This window comes from Stylophora pistillata, chromosome 13 (assembly GCF_964205215.1).
Source record: "Stylophora pistillata chromosome 13, jaStyPist1.2, whole genome shotgun sequence".
NCBI classification, from domain to species: domain Eukaryota; kingdom Metazoa; phylum Cnidaria; class Anthozoa; order Scleractinia; family Pocilloporidae; genus Stylophora; species Stylophora pistillata.
Genome location: NC_142531.1, coordinates 7,820,426 through 7,841,598, shown reverse-complemented (window position 1 = coordinate 7,841,598; position 21,173 = coordinate 7,820,426). Strand labels below are relative to the sequence as shown.

Below are 21,173 nucleotides of genomic sequence, written 5' to 3'. Positions count from 1 at the left end.
GGTAGCATTTTGACAAGGCCCTTGACAGGATTTGATAATGTGACCTGTGATTAAGGACCAGATGACATGAAAAGCTGACTTTTCAAATCTGAAGGGCTCAACCTTTGCACTTTGCTAGTGATTAAAATTAAACATGCAATTCAAAAGGAAAAAAAAAAAAGAGGAAAGATAAAAGGTAAAAACGAAATAGGAAAAAAAACTCTCCAGAAATCCAACTTGTTCTTTTGAAGGGGTGATCCCTTTTTTTAAATCTCAACAATGTCATAACTTTTGAATTGATGATAACGGTACGAAATCTTCAGAAAAAGTCAAGACATTTTAACTAAAAACTAAAAATTAAAACTAAAGACTAAAATGTAAATGAAACTAAAAGCAAAGACTTGGATGAAATATCATGAGTACTACCCTAAAGAATCCCCTGCTCTTTTGGAGAGATTTATCCCTTTCGTACCTAAAAATGTCACAATTTTTGAAATGTGTGAAGCTTAAATGAAAATTAAGGGTGGGTGGCTCCAATAGTGAGTCATATGTGAGTGCTCCTCCCAAACTGATCTTCAAAAATTTCAAAGATTTCAGACTAAGGAAAGAAGAGGATAGGCCAAATGGGGAACCTCCACACATGTAAGGAGGGTACACCTGAAGGCAACAGATGGGAAATGGAAAATGTCTCTACCTTTGTACATTAATATACAATCTCCTTTTTATACTAAAAAAAACCCAAGGATGTAAAGGAGATCATACCTTTATGGGCTTATTTCAAACTTCTTTATTTCTCAAGTGACTTCAAACATTTTCTTCCAGGCCTAGGAAATCCTGCACACCAAAGTCCATATCTGTAACATAGATGTACAACACTTGTGTCATTCCATCTAGTGGCCTCATGATTAGAACACTGGGTTCTACAGATCACAGTGCAGGATCATCAGTGTTGTACCCATGGACAAGAAAATGCTGCACATCTTGCTCTGTAGATAGTGCTGATACAAGTGTAAATAGGGTACAATTTTTTAAGCAACTATGTTGGGTTCCATTTTGGCACGAAGGGATGAAATAAGTCTTTCTCAGCATTCATACAAATTTCTGGTGTCTATCCATTTTGTATGTGCTAGATGCTGATAAGAAATGCTGACATCAAGCAGATGTGGTCTACTAAATCTCCTCTTCTGCCAATTCAAACAGGAGTCAGAGGGACAGTCTTCCAAAGCAGCAACTACAATGACCAGGTCAACAGATCAACTCAAACCTCTTGAACAAAAGTCCAGTGTGATAATCAGTGGGTCACTAATGGGGCAAGACACATAATGGTTCTTTACTTTCATTCCCTCTCTCCATGCAGAAGTATAAATGAATCAGTGGATTAGTTCCTATCAGCAGCTATTAGCTGCTTCAAGAGAATTTAAGGATCCATATTGAACTCCCATCTTCTTGCAGTAATGTAAAAAGGTTAAGGTGAGGTCTGCATTTGAGCAAAGTGGTCTATCATGTGGGAGCTTATACAATTTTGTCTTTTCAAGAAAAACAAGCAGCTTCTTTACTTTAAAGGTCCAGTGATTCTAACCCTCTTATTTTAGCCAAAACATCCTGTTTTTGGTGATTATTTACAGCCTTCCAAATTTCCTCAATTCTCTCCCATTTTTGGAAATTTTCCTCTTGCAAATGAAGGAAACAATTGGTCTCTGCTTTACTAGTCTTTTTAGTATGATCCTTTTCAGTTCCCTAATGGTATAACAGGATTTGTAAACATCATTTTTTAACCTTTACTTTCAGGGTACACTCCTAATCACGAGTCCTTTATTTTGAGGGCATAGTTATGTAATGTTTGTGCAAGGCTTGCCTTTGTTCATAATCTCAAACTGCTGGAAATGGCATCTTTAAGAGAGACCTTAATCCCGAGAAACCTCTCCAGGGAAGGAACAAGAACCCCCAGCCACTCTTTAAGCTTCGAGCACCAAAGCTCTCTTAATTTAATTTTTGAGCATTGCAACCTTTGTAGTTCAAATATTACTTTTCAAAATTTGTTATCCATTAAAGTAGTTTTTGCATGGCTGCTCCTGTTATTGAAGATGCGTCACACATCGTTAATGTCAATACATAGCAATATTGGCAACAGAAAAGTGAGTCAATACACTAAATATTGCCTTCATTGATAAGTGACAAACATCAATATCTCTGGATGCAACTTATATTCTTCCTAACTGAATACCATAGCTTAGCTTTCAGTGTAGGAATTCAGATACAAGGCAAGTAAGATGATTGTCAAAGAGCTGAAATGCAGAGACGAGAAATGCTTCCTCTCCCTCTCTCTGACATGCGTCTGATTTCTTGCTCACAACTGCTATTTTACACCACTCATGTGCCATTAAAAAAAGTGTGGCTTCTCAATAACGTTCTAGTCAAGGTTAACTGAAGAATATGATCCATCACATCAATGACTACACGTTCAAGGAGTTAAATACACTTCACAGTTTTGCTATAAAGGTTCATTAAAGAGACTTGTGCTTCAGTTCAAGCTACAAACTGTCCCATTAACATTGTTTATTTTGATCAGTTCAGACATAAATAATTTTTGCTTATCTTAATTTAAGAAGCAAATTTTAAGTGTCCTTACAATAATTTTCAGTATTTGAACAATAACATCCCCTTACCACCATCCTTGTTAGAATACTGCCCTATACATCCATGCCACAACTGAATGCTCCCCCTTGCCACAATATAATCACTGGCCAGTTTTAAATAAGAGAGAATAGATGAATACCAGTGGGATATAAACTATAGCTATTGCACTAATTATTTACTAGGTAAAAGAGATCTCAGCAATTGCACTTTTACATAAGAGGGTCAGCTATTGAAAGAAAAGTTAACTTTTTGAATAGAAATACATAGAACTGCCTTCTAACCTATCTCCAATAAAGCCAGCTGTTTTCTTTCAACATCGATTTTTTTGTGATCAGTGTCAGAAGGCTTAGAGCTAAAACTAGAAAAGATTAATTCAACTTACAATAACATACTTATTCTTAAGAAGAAAACTGGATGTCCATTGATCCCCTTAAACTGAAGCCTTAGTTAAAATTTCCTTTAATGGCTTGTCAATACCTTTTATCCCTCAACTATACTATAAATTCCTTGAGCAACTCAAATTCAAATTAACCAGTCCATATTTACCCTACATTCTAATCTCTTCTTATACTACCTTAGAACTGTCCAAGTCATTTTTTTGATAAAATTGTTCCACAACTTCTATATTTGCCTCCAAGAGATCAACACACTCTTTCATCTCCTTCAACACAGTTTCTTCATCTACTTTCCTGCGACCAAGCTTGTCTATGAAGTCTTTACGGTAGGGCACAGCCTTCATGGCAAGCTACAGGTAGAAGAGAAAAAAAACAATATATTGTTTTACTTTAATTTAATATATGAATAGGAAATGAGATAGGAAGTTGCAACTAAGCAGGAAAACGTCTGATCTCTCTCTTAACAGTGTCAGATTTGCCACTATCTAAAATTAGACAGTAATTACAGCAGTTGAAAGCTGCACTGTATCAAAACCTCATGGAAAGAAGGCTTGGATTCCAAAACAGTAACAAAACAGACTTTCCTCTTTCTTTTTTTCAGTTAAACGCTATTAAAATAAAGAGGTAAATTTTTAAAACTTTATTGGCAGGTGGACAGTAGCAAGAACATTACAAAGAAACATATGCTTGCATATCATAACACCTTCACTGTATTTTTAGAAAAATTAAACTTTAAATTTTGAATCACTCCTCTTAGTGGGTTAAATTGCAGATCCTTCTGTTATTGTTTGGACAGAAATGAACTGCACAACTCATTTTAACCAATATTAAAAAGAACAGAAAGCAAGATAAACAAACACTTAATAATATAGACTACACAGCAAGTAACAACTCTCTTAGGTGCAAACATAACGTGCTTAGTGATACGAGCCAGCACTTATCACTTCAAAAACTGTACTTAATTATTCCAAGAAAAAGGTACTGTAACTATTTCTAATTCTTCTCAGTAGCAGGGTTGGAGGACTTGGACTGTTAATAGAGATTAGAGTCAATTTGGATGGGAATCTGCATGAATTTCAAGCTGGGAGCAACATCAGTGTGACACAGTGAGCTTACTGAGCTGGTGTCGATCTCTTCCTGTTCAATCCATTCCCAACTAGGGTGCTGTCTGAGGTTTGACCTGTGAAATTTCACACCCCTCACGTAGCCATTCAGAGAATGAACCATTCAGTGCATCCTATTAGTTACAACTTGTTTTGTTCATTTCTACACAGTTCAACCAATCAGAGACCATCTCCTGATCTCCAAGGCCCTACGTCATCAAATTGGAATGCACAATGTCTAACCACAAACATTTCTTCAAGGTAAAATGTAAATTTACAGAAAGAAAGGCCTTTGTTGTATGCACTCAGTAAAGTGGAGAACAGTGCTTGTAGCAATACCACGAGGTTGAGCAGTGAATAGCTACTAAGCTTGGCTACAAATTCTGGTTTACAACCCTCATTCAGACCCACAGGGGTAGTCTAAGATAGCTCTGGAAAGATCTTCACTGAGAGAGAGAGTGCCTGAAGTTTAATATCAACACTGTGTGGGCTTCAAGCTTGCTCCTTGTTGTTGTTGTCTCCCATGCAATGAGTCAAATGATGTTTCCAAGTGAATACAACACAAATGAGGACCCTTGCAAGGTGAGCTTTTTTGTGCTCAAGTTGAGAAGTTGTAAGGAATCAAGGATCTACACATGGATAAACATCTCCAAGAGAAGTGGTGGATCACGTTGTGGCAGGATGTAGGCCTTGAACTTGGGCCCTCAAGATTAAGAGACACTGCTTGAACAAACTGTTGTACCTTATCCTCAACATCATCTTTTAATAGACAGGTAAGACACTATCAATGATATAAAGCCAAATTACAAAATCCTGATTCCAAACCTCAAACAACAACCACATGGAAATCTAATCACTTTCAAATACTGTGGCATCTATAGTACATTACATAACAAAATTTGAAAGCTTGTTTTGGCAGGCAACATTTCTGCCTTCTCGGTGGAGGAAGCTGCCACTGAAACTATTTTTAGGAATCTAAAAAAAGCTGACCTTCTTCGTGATCCTAATGTCAAAAAACCATGTTTTTATACATGTAACTTACTGAGAAAACTCCCTGAACCATCCACCCATGATATCTTTTCAAAGAGTTCTCATATGCCTTTTTGGCACACTTCACAAGATCTTCCTCACCAGTGAGAACCTCTCTCAGAAAAACTATGATAAATTGGAGTGCCCTGTGGAGAAACATATGGGGAAGTAAATGTTTCAGTGTTCAGAATTTCACCATGAAATAACAATTTCAATAACATTGTTTACTTTCAGTGCTGACAAGCACATGTACCTTGCATACTTATAAATAATGACTAAAGCATTGTAAAAATAGCTCAGGAAGATAAAACTATGAAAGTGTGCTCCTTTGCGGGACTTTTCTTTTCTTATTCTGGTTTAAGCCTGTTTCACATCACCTATATTAAGAAAATCTGTTCGTCAAGGCCGAAGTGGCGCACCCTTTCTTGTTACGCATGAGAAACTGGTTCACAGGCATGACATGGTATGAGATGCAAGTTTTTAATCTGCAGGTATAATAGTCATGCCAAAAGGAAGAGTTAGCATGTAAACTTTTCAGAAACAATTATTTTCATTTTCCAGACTTGAAGTTTGACCTTGAGTAAAATCACAGGGCCTTGGCAGATGAGAAAGTGTCAGAGGGTTTGCCTTGACAATGAAAATTCTTTATCCTCATAAAAGGTTTTAAACAATAAATTTGATATGAGATTCAGTTTCCTTCAGAGTATTTCACCCAGCAATCAGGCACTTGTTGTTGCTAGAAAAATATTTAAGCTTCTTTCCTGTATTCCAAGACTTTTTTTTAATACTTTTAAATGGTTGAGAATGAGTTTGCACACTACAACAATTCTTATAAAAATACAGTACCCTTCATCTCCCTGATGTGTTGTGCAGATAGTTTTGAAGTTGACAACCTTTTGAAAAAACCAACCTTTTCAACCATAACAAGGCATCAGTGGCTGAGTTTTTTACTTTGGTAGAGTTTTCTACAATTTCACTTTCTACAATGTCTTGTAAAGTTTTAAACTTTTCTGGGTCTTTGGCAAACTTTTCTCGTAGTTTCTGAAAGGAGAAAGGATGAGAGATGACTTGGTATGCTTTTTTGAAAAAAGAAGAGCAACAATGCTTGAAATTCACATTTAGGCTAAATGCATTCACTGGTTTCAAACTTTTTAGTAAAAGCTTTTGGCCTCCAGTCTGAAACCTCAATACTAACAAAGTTGGACTCAGTGGAGTCTGAATCATGAGGTCCACAGTCAAGCAAAGCCCTGTTTATTGTGTTGTGTTCTAATCAAGACACTTTACCCTTCAAGTGCCTCTCTCTATCCAGGAGTATACATTGGTTCCAATGAGCTATCAGGAAAGCTCAATGAAGGGAGGTACCCTCTGATGGACCCTTGGATCCCCATATCCCAGGGAAAAGGGTTGTCACTAAGTGCCACCTGCCGATGAAATTCACTGGATGAAAAAGGGACTATCGCCAGCTGGATTTTTGGCCAGCTATCCCTTGGTGAAGTACCAAGGGGGACTTCTGAGGTTGCACACTGAGGTTACACACTTACAATCGTTCATTACCTTTGAGCCACATTACTTGAAATTTCAGGCAGCAGCGTAATTTCTTAGATACAACCCTGAGGGAGGGTACCCATAGCCCTTATCATTTAACTCTTTGTACACCCTGACATGCTCCAATATTCACTATACTCTTGACTATACGTTTCCTAAAATTAATGGTACTAACGAGTAGAATTTGTTTAACAGTCAAAGCTTCTTCCACTGATGATCATTTCCTTTACTCTCGTGATCTCAATAAATGATTCAGCTGTGTTATTGTAAGGAGAAATTTGATGCTGGTCTCTCTTCGGGTTTGAAGAGGTTATACCATGGAAAACAGAGTAAGCTCTAGGAGTATGAGCCAACCTGCTCTAACACAGACTTCATGTTTTCTGCCAAATAACCAGCAAGTGGGTCAATACAAGTAAACAGGTTTTTCTCACAGCTTCTGAAAGCCACAACTACTTGGTTCCTAAGCTATAAGGAATTACAATGAATTCAAAAAATATCTCAAAAGGACACCTTTTAGTTCCAATGCTGGTAAATGTTGTTCACCTGTGAAAAATTAACAAGTGTCCACTGAACAAAGCCCAGGTGGACAGTGTAGAGATGCTGTTTTGGTGAGGGTTATACCCAATCATAAAATAAAATAATCATAAAATAACAAAAAGTACATGTTTAAAAAGCCATCAGAGTTATCTTACTTTTATGTTACCATTGATGTCTGATTTGACTGGAGCAAATGCTGTTGGTCCTAACACATCTGAAAAGGAAACAATAGTTTTTATATCTCACAAACAGTGTTCCCCCTTATTTTAACTCTTTAACTCCCAAGGTCCGATTGTTAATCCTCCCCTCTGGCTGTTAACCATTCCCTTGTAAATTGGTTATGAGAATTTAGTATTACATCAAGATAACAACTTCTGCCTGATAAGTTTGAGTATTTTCGTTACCTGTTTTCGGGACAGTGTATGGATATTGCGGGGAGAAGTTACAGGTTGATCACTTCTGGAAATTGAAGGGTTATGCAAGACAGGTAATAGAAATTTTCAAGCTGGTGGAGCGATCCTTTCGACTTACTGAATTTTAAAGAATTACAAGCAATTTTTACGCAGTAATAAGGGGTACTACAGGCAGTAAATTTTATCAGTTAACACCTGGAAAGAACAATGCACATACACCTGCCATTTACCTCCATCTCAACATGATTGTTGTTGGATGACTAATGATCTTGCGACCTTGCACAAATTGAAATGCATCTCTTAAAGGAAAGATTTTCAGCCAGAGAATCCCTTGCTCATTGATGACACTGTTTTGGTAACCTTTTCATTTCCAAGATCTCAGATTCCCTAGTTCACATTTTTCTCTATTTTTATAATCCAAGTGAAATCGCAGCCAGACATGATGCTTGTTCATGTCTGCAAAATTATTCAACTGAACAAAAACTATACCCAAACTAAACATTCAGGCAAAAAAAATTACTACTTTTCCTCTCTATCAAAAGAAGAAATACAGACCTCTCAGGCAAACTGATTCAGAAATACATAGAGAACTAAGAAACAGCTCAAAACTGTTAGGTTTGTTCCTCAATGTATTGGTAAAACATTTACTTCTAAGAGAGAGCATGCAGTGTTTCTGTTTTCATCCTAAAGACTTTTAACAAAACACTTCATGTCAGACTGTTTCTTAGAGAATAAGCCTTTTTTTTCATTGGAACTCTTAAAGTCAGTGAATCATGTGATGGATTAGTGTTCCTACTAAGCCAAACCTTTTTTATGCCATTTTTCAAGGATCTTTCACTCACAGCATCAAGAGTAAAATGTATCCAAGAATAAAATATCAAAGAATATCTGAGAGAGCCGTCCCAAGGCACATGAAGGATATTAGTATAACCTTCTAGTTTTCCACGTATTTTTGAAGCATTACACATACGCCTTGAATGCAGGATACCTGTATAATGTACAGGTGATATTACAGTGTAATATTATATCCTGGATCTTAAAAGCTTAGCCAATAACTATTTATAACTTAAAGGGTGGACAAATCAGGAAGTTATTATAATAGTATTTCCTTTAAAGTGGCATTTTAAGAATTATAAATCAGTGTATCCTAAAAAAAAAAAAAAAAAGGGTGGATAAGCTTTTTCAAACTTTTCTTGATTATAATTAGGTTTTCTTTTTTTTTTTTAGTTTAGAAGTCATGGATTCAACAATTCAACATTTCGTCATTGGCAGGCTCACCAAAACTCATTATTAGGTTATGTTAAATGACTGTCATCACTTCGTGATACCTTTAGCATCAAGTTTGAAACTCAGGAAGCTATCACTGTAAATACGATAACGACAGATTCAAAAAACACAACAAATATAGGCACAGATTCTCATACATGAATGTATGTGACTTACTAGTGACAGTTGAATAAACAAGAAGAACTCCTCTTTTGAGAAGTTAGAATACTTCCGCAAAGAAATTGAATTTTCTGTGCTCAATTGGCATTTGCTGTTGAGATTACGTTACACTAAGGACTTCTTTCTTGTTTAAGTCAAAAGGTCAAATGTCCAAAATTTACAGTCACGTGCTTGATATGGTCGAACCTTAATTATCCAGACTCGCGGGGACTGGGTTTAGAAGTTCCGATAATCAAGAGTCTGGATAGTGAAAATATCATTATAAATGTTCAAAGATGATGGAACTAGAGAAGCACGTCCAGATAATCAAAAAGTCAGGATAATCAAAAAATTTGGATGAATCAATGTCCAGATAATCAAGGTTTGACTATACTGCTTCACTAACCGGTCAAATGCACAGCAATCAAATATGCACCTCAAGTGTAAGAATCAAACCCACTATTGCAGCATGCCTCCCTGTCCCACAACCATTGACACTACCTTTTTCTACCTCAGTTAATAAACATACTTATAAGATCACTTAATTAGCACACAACTTACCTGTTTGCATGAAAAAATCATCCATAAATGATTGAATTTTGAAAGCAATGATATCATTTGATTGAACATTTAATTAGCTAGTGTACATCACAAAAAAATTCATATTTACTACACAAAAAAAGCCTGATGTTCAAAGTCTGGTCATCCACTTTTTTCCTTCAGTTTTTCCTCCTTAAAATTTATCACTAATTACCATGCAATCCAATTCACATAAAATATCACTTTCCACACCATTTTCCCTTCCCAAACTTCTCCCTTGAAGATCACGTGGGTGTCCTTGTTGTTGCGATTGATGTAATGAAGTGGATTGTGCAAGACACACAAAAATGCATTGTTGACATGCTGAGACAGTCAACCACGCCTCTTTTGCAAACTGGTAAATCCACATTCCGATCATCAAATTCTCAACCACTGTACAAGATCCATTATGATTTGCCATCCAAGAGCACAAATATAATTTCCTCTAGCCAAAATTTTAACTCACCTTTCATTTGTAGATCATGAGCAATTTCATACTGCAATTGATGGCATATGGATTGCACAATTTCACCAAAATGCATTATTGCCAAGACAAGATGGCACTCTATTCATCTTTTGCAGACTAGCAAATTCACAGACCTATCTCCAAAAATTATGTTGTTAAATGTTATCCAAGAAGTCTTCACATAAGGACTGCTGTTGTAAAACTTGTGGCAGACCAATCGAGAGCAAAATACAACATTTTTGTGCACTGCAATGGAACTGTGCAATGTGGCATACTAATCTATTCTTTAGCCCTCAATCTTTTCCCTTACCGCTCCCAGCTTTTTTCAGCTCTCACTGTGACTAATATTTGTCAGAGCTTATCAACGTCTCGCCGACACAGATATCTCGAATTCGATCAGTCATATTGCAAGTGTCTGTCTAACGGCATAAATCAAAAATGCATTTAGGCAACATATTTTTTAGGCAACATAAATTTTCTCTAGTCAATTTCAATTTATTTCCACTCTAACTTTTTCCGAATGGTTCTGCATTGTTATTCATCAAGCTCATGCATTAATAGTTTACGAATTTATAATAACAGTGAGGAAAACAACGTGAAGTTTCAGAGCTGAAGTGTCAGCTTGCGTTCTAGACAGCAGGTCGCAGCTTGTTTTTTTTTAAGGGATCCCACAAAATTCTAAATTAACTGTTGTAATGACGAGCGCGCCAAACTTAACATAACGGATTGTATACACAAATGAACTCTCGAGTAAATCAGTTCTTGAAATCTTGGCGAAATCATGGTACATAATTTGACACGTAAGCATTCGTAATTACGCGGTCTTCTAAACATAATTTAGATTTTCAATGCATGAGCTATTCATTCGAATATGTTCATAGCGAATTTTACCTTAGAAAGGAAGGTGCTTACCGAAAAAAGGAACTACTTCACTTGCTGCATCTAAGAATGATTTTGTTTCAATTCTTTTATCCTCAGGAACTGGTAAAAACCCGTGTTCTGCTTCGGTAAAGAACGACATAGTTTTTTCTAGCGTGCTTGAAAGTTCAGTTTTGATAACTAAGCGCCGGCGAAGGTCGTCTTTTGGTACTGGCTGGGGTGGCCTGGAGAAAAAACTAAGACCGGTTACTTTTAATTTCATCCTAAAACACTCGCACTACATAAAATTTTCGCTTGCAAGGTATTAAAATGTTGAAAAAATCTTAAATTCTAGAAAAAAAATTGCACTTTGGACAGTTACGTGACATTTTTTAAGTCGATACGTGTTACTTACCTCACCTCCACAGAGAAATTTTGTCACGTCATTCATGAAGACCGAGAAATAAAGATCTCTGGGAAATGTTTTGTTCAGTTTTTATTCTAATATGGCGTCTGAGTTATCACGTATTCAAGTCCGGCAAAATGAGGTAAATGATACAAGCTTTTTTCGATTTGTTACAAGGAGAAATAGTGAAACGGCTCTACCAACGATAACAGATTTTGAGTGAAAGGAAATGGAATAACCAGTTCCAAGTTGTGACGAGAGTCACGTTTTCATTCACCTTGACAAGAATGTGTGAATCAATTGTCAATGATTATAACGTGTTCGTATTTTTTTACCCAATGTTTTCCCGGAATTAGGGGCTTGATTTTGAGGATAAAATTGTTTAAGATGATGAGGAATTTTTTTTTATCATTTGATGATCGAATGTTACTGTAATTTACAACAGTTTTGAAAATTTGTTGAAGATCATTTACTCTCGAATTTAGTGGTTTAGAGCGCGTGGTTTGGTGATGTTTCGTTATAAATATTCTCTTCATTCAAACATTTCGAAAAAGGAGCTTTAAGAGTAGAATACGAAAGAGAAATTCTCAAACAAAATAAAACCGTACTTGATTCCTACTTTCATTTTTAGTAAAGTAATTTTTGATAAATGAGAACCAATGAACTTATTACTGTTGTGACTCACAATGAAGTTTTTGAGCATACATGTAGATGTTGTTCGTAAACGTGATATGTAGATCTTATATTTACTACGAGCTTGGAAGAAAATGTCCTACATCACTTAGTTGTTAAAAATACTAAATCCTAAGTAAGTTTTTCTTGACAACTCTAGATTTGTCTCAGTATTCTGTTTTAGGCTGGTTTAAACTACAGTGCTTCACACCCTAGAAGCTCAGAAGTGTACTCTGAACCGACGTAGAATTTTCATGTCTGGAATTTTCGAATTGATTGAATTTATACTTGTCGTCAAGGTTTCTTGCTGAAAGACTTTACAGGTGTACCATCTGAAGTGTTTTTAATTGTTGAATTCAACATCAAGTGATGTACAGAGGGTTGTTCTATGATATTTTACTGTATAGTCATTACATCATCATTGTTTTCTAGACTGTTTCAAAAATCAAAGACCTTTGTAGCTTATTTCTTATCTATGGTAGATCTCAGCTCTTCGTCGGGAAAGTAGAGGGATAAATACCTGGCATTGCAGAATGGATTAGACTTGCTTATTTTGATGATGAAGTTAATATTTTGTGATTACAGTAAAATATGCAATGTAGTTCACATTTTTTTTAAATTTAATATTTGCAATGGAAAAGGATGTTTACCAAATGTGAATGGCGTGCATTGAGGCGTGATCAACTGTAAACTGCAGGACTTCGTCTTGACTAGCGTAGTGAATCTTTTTGTTTTATTATCTACCAAAACAAGTTGACCTGAAATATGTAATTACTGTACATGATACTGAATATTTTGTTAGTTACAGTATAATGGTGTATTACGTTTCAACTCCTGCCTCAATCAGTTCAATTATGGCACATGGTAATGATGCCCTCTAGACTATCCCCCTGCTGTTCTGCACTACCCATTTAAAGCAAAATTATTTTATTGAAGCCACTGAGTTTTCAATCATTTTCCCTTCCAATGCAACAGTTTTCTACCTTCCCCAGGGGTTTTGATAACAGTTGGCAACTGGCAAAATTCATTGTCTTTGTCAAGGAAAATCGGGGCCAATTTTCTTTGAACAACATTTTAGCTAATAGCTTCTATTAACCTCCTACTTCGCAGGTTTTGCTGTCTGCTTTGAGACTTATTGAAACCCATGCTTCTCTGTCTGTGTGTGCTCTGTCATAAACCACCAACAATGTGACACTGTTGAATTACAATCCATTATTTTGTGTGTTCTCTTGACCAGAATTGGGAAACCATGATAACTGTATTGTGAGTAGCAATTTTAAGTGGCAAAAGATCTTTACAAGATACAACTTGGACTCATTTGAAACAATTTTTCTTTTGCTTCCAGGTTTTACTTTTCAAGAATGGCCAACCAATCCTTAGAGTTGAACGTGGAACGACCTTGAGTGTAATTAAATTGCTTTACCAAGCTGATCCCAGCAATAAGGGAACAGTGATTGCATTAAAGCCTGATACAGATGATCCACTGCCCTGTGTGTTGACATTAGACCAATCTCCTCTGGAAGAAGCAAAATATGAAATAATCACTCATGGTAAATGTACTTAAACATTTAACTTCCAAGATCTAATTTTTAATTCTTACCTCTAGCTGCTACACACTTCCTTGTTAATTGATTATGAGAATTTGGAGTTAGATCGGGAAAACAACTTCTACCTGATAAGTTTGAATATTCTCATTACTTGTTGGCTGGATAATGTATGGATATGATACGGAGAAGTTTCATGTTAATCACTTCTGGGAGTTAAAGTGTTAAATATTTAATTGTAGTCACATGAGTTTGTATTAGAGGAAGATAACACGTATCTGGGTGGCACAAATTACTTTTAAAGATAACAGTATTTAGGAACAGTATACCCTAGGTTGACAGAAATTGAACATCAACAATACTACTGTACACTGGGAGATCATTTTCTCTCAAGAATATGTTGCGTGTAAACTTGTGCTTTTCAGCAAACAGAACCTGAAGGAAGGTGTTTGATTTTAGCATGATTGGCATTTTGTGGTCATGAGATTTATGGTGTTTTCAAATGCGTACTCAGTTTCAAAATTTAAAATTGGGTGGAGACAAAATGCAAAAACTCTTGTCTGTAGCAAATTTTGGATTTGGTAATCAAGTATGCATTTGATAACAGGAAAATACTTAATAACCAGAATGAGTCCATCACATTGAAATCAAACAACTTCCTTTTGAGTTCCTTTTGCAGGAGAGCAGAAGTTTGCTAACATTTATTATCTTTCAGAGAAAATGATCCCCTGTCTTAGTATTGTTTATATTTATTTTCCCATCCTTCATGGACAGTAAAATCTAAGCCATTCCTCATCTCCATAATCAGTGTGTAAACTTAAATATTTTGGTGGACATCTGCATGAATAGACTGATGTAATTTTTGTGTATGTATTTGAAAACACCAAAATAATTGATGACCACAAAGGGTCAATCATGTTGAAATCGAAAATCCTCCTTTAAGTTCCATTTGCAGGAGAGCATAAGTTTGCATGTCATTTTAATTTATGAGAGAAAATGATCCCCCTTTGTATTTTTCTATTTTCATTTTTTGTCCTGCGTGGTGGTTATAAACTTACCTGTTCTCTCTCTTCTCAACTTGATTACTGTCCAAAAATTAGATATTTTGGTGGGCTTCACTTTTGAAGTTAGGCTATTAAGCAAACGTTATTGACAAAACTGATAACAAAGTTTTGGAAAATAAAGACACATTTTTAAGTTGTTTTCTTTTTAAGAGAAATATTACAGTGAAATCTTTGTTAACCTTCGACTCCCAGAAGTGATTAACATATAATTTCTCCCCATAAGAATCCAAACATTACCATCAAACAGGCAATGAGAATACTCAAACTTATCACATACTAGAAGCTGTTATCTTGATCTAACTCCTAATCCTCGTAACTAATTCACTAGGAAATGTGTAGAAGCTAGAGGGAGAATTAACAATTGGGTCTTGGGAGTTAAAGAGTAAATAAGCTGGTAAATTCTGTATATGTTTGACTCTGTAATACCAAAATGTTACAGGAGATCTGTGATATAGCATATTTTGAAGTTTCTGTTGTGAGGAGCCAACGTCAACTGTTTAAGGGCTACATTTCTACTTAAGGTGGCTTGTACTAGTTTCCTCGCACGGGGAACAGATAACTCTTGTGTCACGCACGAGAGAAACATGCGAAAGATCCGCGAGATTAACCCATTAATGGCCGCAGCTTTTGTGGAAAACTGTGTTTTGAAGCTAGTCGAGCAGATTTCGGGTCACTGTTGTGGTTTTAAAAGCTCGAACTTACCAAAAACCCCTTAACAGCTCGTACACTCAACTGCCTTTCGATCCAAATGCAAAATGGCGGCCTGAAAATCTCGGGCATGCACAGAAAGCAAAATTTGGAGATAGTTTTTGGGTTGAAAAGTAATGCCCCACTTACAACTTTTACTTTTCTCTCTTTCTCCTGCCCGTTGTTTCCCCTCTCCTTGCCTGAAGTTTCTCCACACTTGCTGGAAATTTAGTAGGCTTCATTTTGGTTTAGAGATTTTTTAGGAAACTACTCATTATTTTCAAAGCACATGCTCAGAAAGGTAGGTGGGTAATGGAACAAGATTTTCATGCAGATTTTCAGGTCAAAGTTACATGGTTTTTTGGCTATTTCTCCAATCTCCTTCACTCAATTGCGCTCATTCTGGTATCATTTGTGAGATGTTTTCAACCTGTTCAAGTACATGCTCAAAGTCGTGCTCCAGGGTTACAAGTGATGACATCACAAGGCATAGAAAGGGTGTGGGTCCCCATGGGCGCATATGGGTGCACTGGACGTCAATAGGTTAAAAGACAAAAATTTAAAACAAAAATGGCGGCACGAGGATTTTTTCCACTTTTGTGATGGGTTCACCTAAGAGTGTGTATTTGATGTGTTGAGTGGCCACTGTGAATGCAGGAGATAGAAACTAAGATAAAGAAGACGATTTGGGAGAAGTAAAGGTTGCTTTACTTCACATCTAAAAGAAATATTCAACCGATATAAAATCTTGCAACGGCGAAAAAAGAAGAACTCAAGTGAAGGATAATCTACCTGAAGTGGAAGAAGACTTTGAAACTTAAAGGAAAGAATATGATATAGCCAGAAGTCGTGTGTAGGATTTTTAAGATGAGCCCAGGAGGCTGTCTTTGACAGCTGTTTAATGATTTTCTTAGCAGTAAACGTCTGTAAACATCAGATCGTAGGTGCTCGCGCAAGCACACGCAATTGTCAGCGGTAGCTATAACAGATCATAAGCAAATGTCGATCTTATAGAATCCAGATTTTTAAATGCACGAGAACGTGTGTGGAAATCGGTAAACTTGCGAAAGCTATTGCATGAAAACAAGTCTGGTGACCCCTTCTTTTTATTGTTCCAATATGATAATAACGTCAAAAGGAATCATCAGAAAAGAAAAAATAGAAAATTCTACAGAAGGAAATTTGCGATGTGTGAAAATTGCGTTTTTTGTAGATTTTCTGAAATTCCGCTCTGTAGAAATTTTTAAAAATCTTTGTGCATTTCCCTTTTCAATCCAAAAGCAATCACTGAAAAAAATCAGGGGATCACTGGGTTAGTTTTCGAATTATTTAAGCCACAAACTAAAAAATGCGTCTGAATAAGCGTATGAAAGCATTGCCATGGAAACTGCTAGTGACAAATTGACACCTGTTTTTGGATAACCAGTGATTATAAAATTCAACCCCATAAAAGTATTCAACTGGCCTTGGTCAGCCTTTCTGTTGCATTATTTCAAAGTTACAAACCATCAAAAAGATGAACACCAGTATGAGCCACCTTAATGCAGCAATTAATTTCAAACAAGTATTCTTCTTGTTTCTTATCCAGAACCAGGAAATCCTGTGCAACCAGTTTCCAGGGAAGCAACAAATACAAGACAATTTTCTCACGGAAATATTTCCACCATGGCGAGGTTACCACTCTCAATAAAACCGCCATTCGATCCCTCACAAGGGACATCATCAGTGATAACACAGCCTGGGCAGCCTGCTAGCCTTGCAACACCTCTAACACTTGCAATCTCACCTGAATCTGACACAAGAAATTCTGCAAATCACAGAGAAAATGACAGCGGTTCTTTGCTTTTGGCAAGAAGAAGAGATGGTACTTATTTCCCCTCTCACTCAAGCATTCTTTCAATTTCACGTCGCAAGAAGACAGCTCGAAAATCAGTTTTCCAACGTAAAGTCTCTCCAACCTCCAGTCCTAATCCTATGCTGCATAGGAAGGCCATGCATGGAGAAGTAATTTATTCAACCAATTTACTGTCCAGGAAAAACAGGGAAGGTTTTGATGCAGCTGCAAATGAGTCTATGAATCATCCTGAAGCAGTTGATTCCCCAGGACTGTGTGACAGCACTGAAAATGGAAACTATCGCCCTTCCCTTCACGGAACAGGGGAAGAGATGGAAACAGAAAGCAATCATAGAGACATCTATAGCAGTGATACTGTAGCAGCATTTTCAGTTGAAGATTCAGCAGGGTTTCCCAATTTTCCAAATCTTGAAAGCTCTTCAACAAATGGGTCAAGCCCTGCCATCAGTGATGGCCATCCAGCTGTTATTGATATCCACAGTGACTCAAGGGAGACAAGTGGTGGAGAAAATGACTCAGACTCAAACTTTGTTAGTTCAGAGAACAGTCCTCCACAAAACCATGCCGCCCAAATGAAGAGCTCACATAGAAATGGTCAGCAAGGTTCTCACATACTAGATATCGATGAAGCACAGTCCTTCCATCCAAAAACGGCAATTGTAGTCTTACCAAACACAATCCAAGTTAAGACAGAACCCAATGAAGTTCTTTCCATGTCAAATGGCCACTCACCAGAGCCAAATACTGAGGAGAGAAGTCAACCACACTTGCGTAGTAGTCCTGAAAGAGAAAATAGAAGCTTGGGTCCCTCTGTGCAGAATTATACCTTTAGTCAACAAGTCTTACCAACAAGTTCTCAAGATGGCCTTCCCAATTCAGCACCTGTTCATTCAGGTCCATCTCTGCCGCAAGTTGTTGATGTTGTTGGTGCTTGTCCAGATCAGGAGGACCATACAGAGAGCTCAGCAACACATCCTCCAGGTGGACCTTACCAGGACATGAAGGAGTACAGTTGTGACATATGCCATAAGCAGTTTGACTCTGCGAACTCTTTACTTCGCCATAAACGTTCCCACACTGGAGACCGGCCCTACATCTGTAAAATCTGTGGGTGGGGCTTTAACTTAAGTGGCAATTTGAACCAGCATCTAGCAATTCACCAAAAGGTCAAGCCTTTTAAGTGTGTCTACTGCGGGAAAACCTTTGCTCGTTCCAATGTGTTGAAGGCTCATGTCCGATGCCATACAGGAGAACGGCCGTTTCAGTGCCAGTTATGCGGAAGCAAGTTCATCATTGGTCATAACTTAAAGAAACATATGGTGACCAGACATGGAGTCAAGGAAGATGACAGAATCTTTTCACAAAATGATGCCCCCGAGGACAACGGGAGATCTCACAGTAGCGTGTTCTCACAAAATAGTACCTCGGAAATCAATGGTAGGTATCAAAGAAGTGACAACAGTGAAAATGTCAGCATACCAAAGTCGCAATCATAAAGATATAATGTTGTATTAACTATTTTTCTCTGAATGCTGTTAAAAGATTATTTTTAATGCATGAGATATCTACCAGACATTATCTGAGCTTCTTACACTTTTAAACCAATTTTAGAGATTTTACTTTGATTATATATATTAAGTTTATCTTAGGATAATTTATTTTCTCCAAAGTATGAAAATAGCAATTATAAATTTTGAGAAATCGTTTGGTCATTAATTAATTTTGGTCATAACACACTAACAAAATAAAGACAAATACATTGACCGTTTCACTCCCAGGATTGACCAAGCCTTACTTTCTCCAGACAATATCCACATATTTTCAAACATGAAGGTGATGAGTTGTATAAAGCATCAACTTAGGGATATCACATGATTTCTCACCAAATTCTCAGATCTGAAACATAAGAGATGTGTGGCAGTCAGTGTGGAGAATTGATATTCAGATCTTGGGAGTGAAATGGTTCTTAGTGTGAAAGATGCATGTCTTATTAACAGCTTTCTCTTTCTATTGGGAAAACAGACAGCATGAGTGCTGTTCTATATTTTATTGAAATTATTTAAGAAGACTCACGAATTAGTGATGAAAGATTTATAAAAGAGGGAAAGTATCACCTTTTTTTTTTTGTTGTTTTTCTGTGCTAATTTTTGTTCCCTTCATTGTTCTAGTATTGCATTTAAAATTGATTTTAAACATTCAGATGTAAAGTTTTAAGTAAGGAAATTATGTTTAAATAAATGGGTTTTTGTATATCCAAAGTAACTTGTAATCATTTCACATTGAAGAAGAGGAAAATATTATGATTAGGTAGCAAATCTGCTGGTGTACTCTCAGTGATCCAGGGGTTTCAGAGAAAGCCTGTTGCCATTTGTCTACTTCTGCCTGTAAGACCTTTCACTGTCATCCGTCTAACCTGCAAGCAGACTTGTGTTTGGGTTTATCCTTACAGGACAGCTGTCTGTTAGACCATGGGCAGCCTCTTATGGGAAAGGTTACTGAAACCCCTGCTGTTCGCAGAAGTTATTATTTATCTATGACTTGATACTATTGACTCCCCTGAGTGAACAAGACATAATTTCTCCTTACAATATCAATACAATATCAAGTAGACAAGTGATGAGAATAAAGAAACACCATTAGTTGATCCAATACCAAATTCTCTGATCTAACATCATGATAATTGTCTGGAAGACAGTAAGGAGAATTACTAATGAGATCTTTGGGGGGGAGAGTCAAGCGGAAACTTGACACACAGTCAGCTCAGAGGTGTGCATAAGTTTCAGGCTTTATCTTAATCGAGTAATAGTGAATTTTGATGAAACTTTTCACAATGAATGTACATGGACACAGTATCACATAGACATTAATATAAATGAGTATTCAAATTTTATTATGTTTTAAGAGAGTGTTGCTTTATTTTTTAATGGAAGGCATTGAATATATTAAGCAATTGGCGAAGCTAGGAAAGGTCTTGGGAGAAACAAGCAAGTACACAGGGTTGTCATTAGAAAATGTAATGGTTGTATGATCTGACTAAGGCAGCTGAATTGAATTATGCTTCAGAAGCAAGCATGATGTCATGTACAAAGTGAAATGCCCTTTCTAGTTGAAGCTATATGAGATGCGATCTAGGATCAGTTCAGTAACCAGCATAAATTGGTCTGACATCTACTGGGTTTCGCCCTCCTGCCGGCTCCTAATGACAACTCTGAATATCAGCCATAGAGGATACTTTCTGCTACAACATTTCAGGCTTTGCATTAGCTGTACCATCTAATAAAAATCCTAATTTATGTTAAAATCAAGGAATTATTGTATTTAGATTTTAACCAATTTAAAGTATGCACATGTTTATTTTATGACTGTAATTTTTAAATGGATTGTTTTGTTACTGTGTAATATATGCTGTCAAGTTAACTTTATTTTTCCAAACAAATATTCTTAATAATAATATTGTTTCTTGGTCCAAAACTTGTTGCTGTGACAGAAAAGTGTCTTGTTGTGTATTTATAACATAATCACAGAATTTATGTAGACAGAGAATTATAATTTCACTAAAACAGACTATTTTTCCATTTTTTGTGTACTCAATAAGTATTTCCTGTCAGATATTTTGCTATATTTATTGCCATCCTGAAGAACCAGGGAAACTTCAAATAGCACTGAATGCCAGCTAAAGTAATAAAAGATTATTAAAGGCCTCTTTAGAGTCTTTGTTTTTTCATAACAAACCAGCTAACCTGTCCAGGAGTGACCAAGACAGAACTTGTCCCTATAATACCAATACAACATCCAGCAGACAAGTGATAAGAATAAAGAAACAATATCAATTAGTATATACATACTCAGTGATCTTGGCATTTCAAGCAATCTGATTGGTTCGCTTTCTCTGGCTAATCAACAATGTACACCTCCGAGTGAGTGGATAGTGTGAAAAACAAAATGGCAGGCATAACTCGCGTTTCGCTAAAGCTTCAAA

General features: G+C 36.6%; 2 protein-coding genes across 4 annotated transcripts; one reads left to right on the top strand and one right to left on the bottom strand.

Annotated features, from left to right (window-relative positions):
* Positions 1-2,520: 2,520 nt before the first annotated feature.
* Positions 2,521-11,332, bottom strand: LOC111339910 (glycolipid transfer protein). Its single transcript, XM_022946642.2, has 5 exons — positions 11,021-11,332; positions 7,381-7,439; positions 6,054-6,184; positions 5,157-5,289; positions 2,521-3,361 (listed from the first exon to the last, which is right to left on the bottom strand). The coding sequence occupies exons 1-5, from the start codon at positions 11,247-11,249 to the stop codon at positions 3,182-3,184; spliced, it is 732 nt and encodes a 243-aa protein (XP_022802377.2). The 5' UTR covers positions 11,250-11,332; the 3' UTR covers positions 2,521-3,181.
* LOC111318970 (uncharacterized) lies at positions 4,370-20,895 on the top strand. Of its 3 annotated transcripts, none has more exons than XM_088744158.1 (3): positions 4,370-4,887; positions 13,390-13,594; positions 16,928-20,895. In XM_088744158.1, the coding sequence occupies exon 3, from the start codon at positions 17,005-17,007 to the stop codon at positions 18,688-18,690; it is 1,686 nt and encodes a 561-aa protein (XP_088600284.1). In that variant the 5' UTR covers positions 4,370-4,887; positions 13,390-13,594; positions 16,928-17,004; the 3' UTR covers positions 18,691-20,895. The 3 variants fall into 3 exon arrangements, with proteins under 3 accessions (XP_088600284.1, XP_088600283.1, XP_088600285.1); XM_088744157.1 differs by lacking the exon at positions 4,370-4,887 and adding an exon at positions 11,370-11,514; XM_088744159.1 differs by lacking the exon at positions 4,370-4,887 and adding an exon at positions 12,125-12,367.
* Positions 20,896-21,173: the final 278 nt, after the last annotated feature.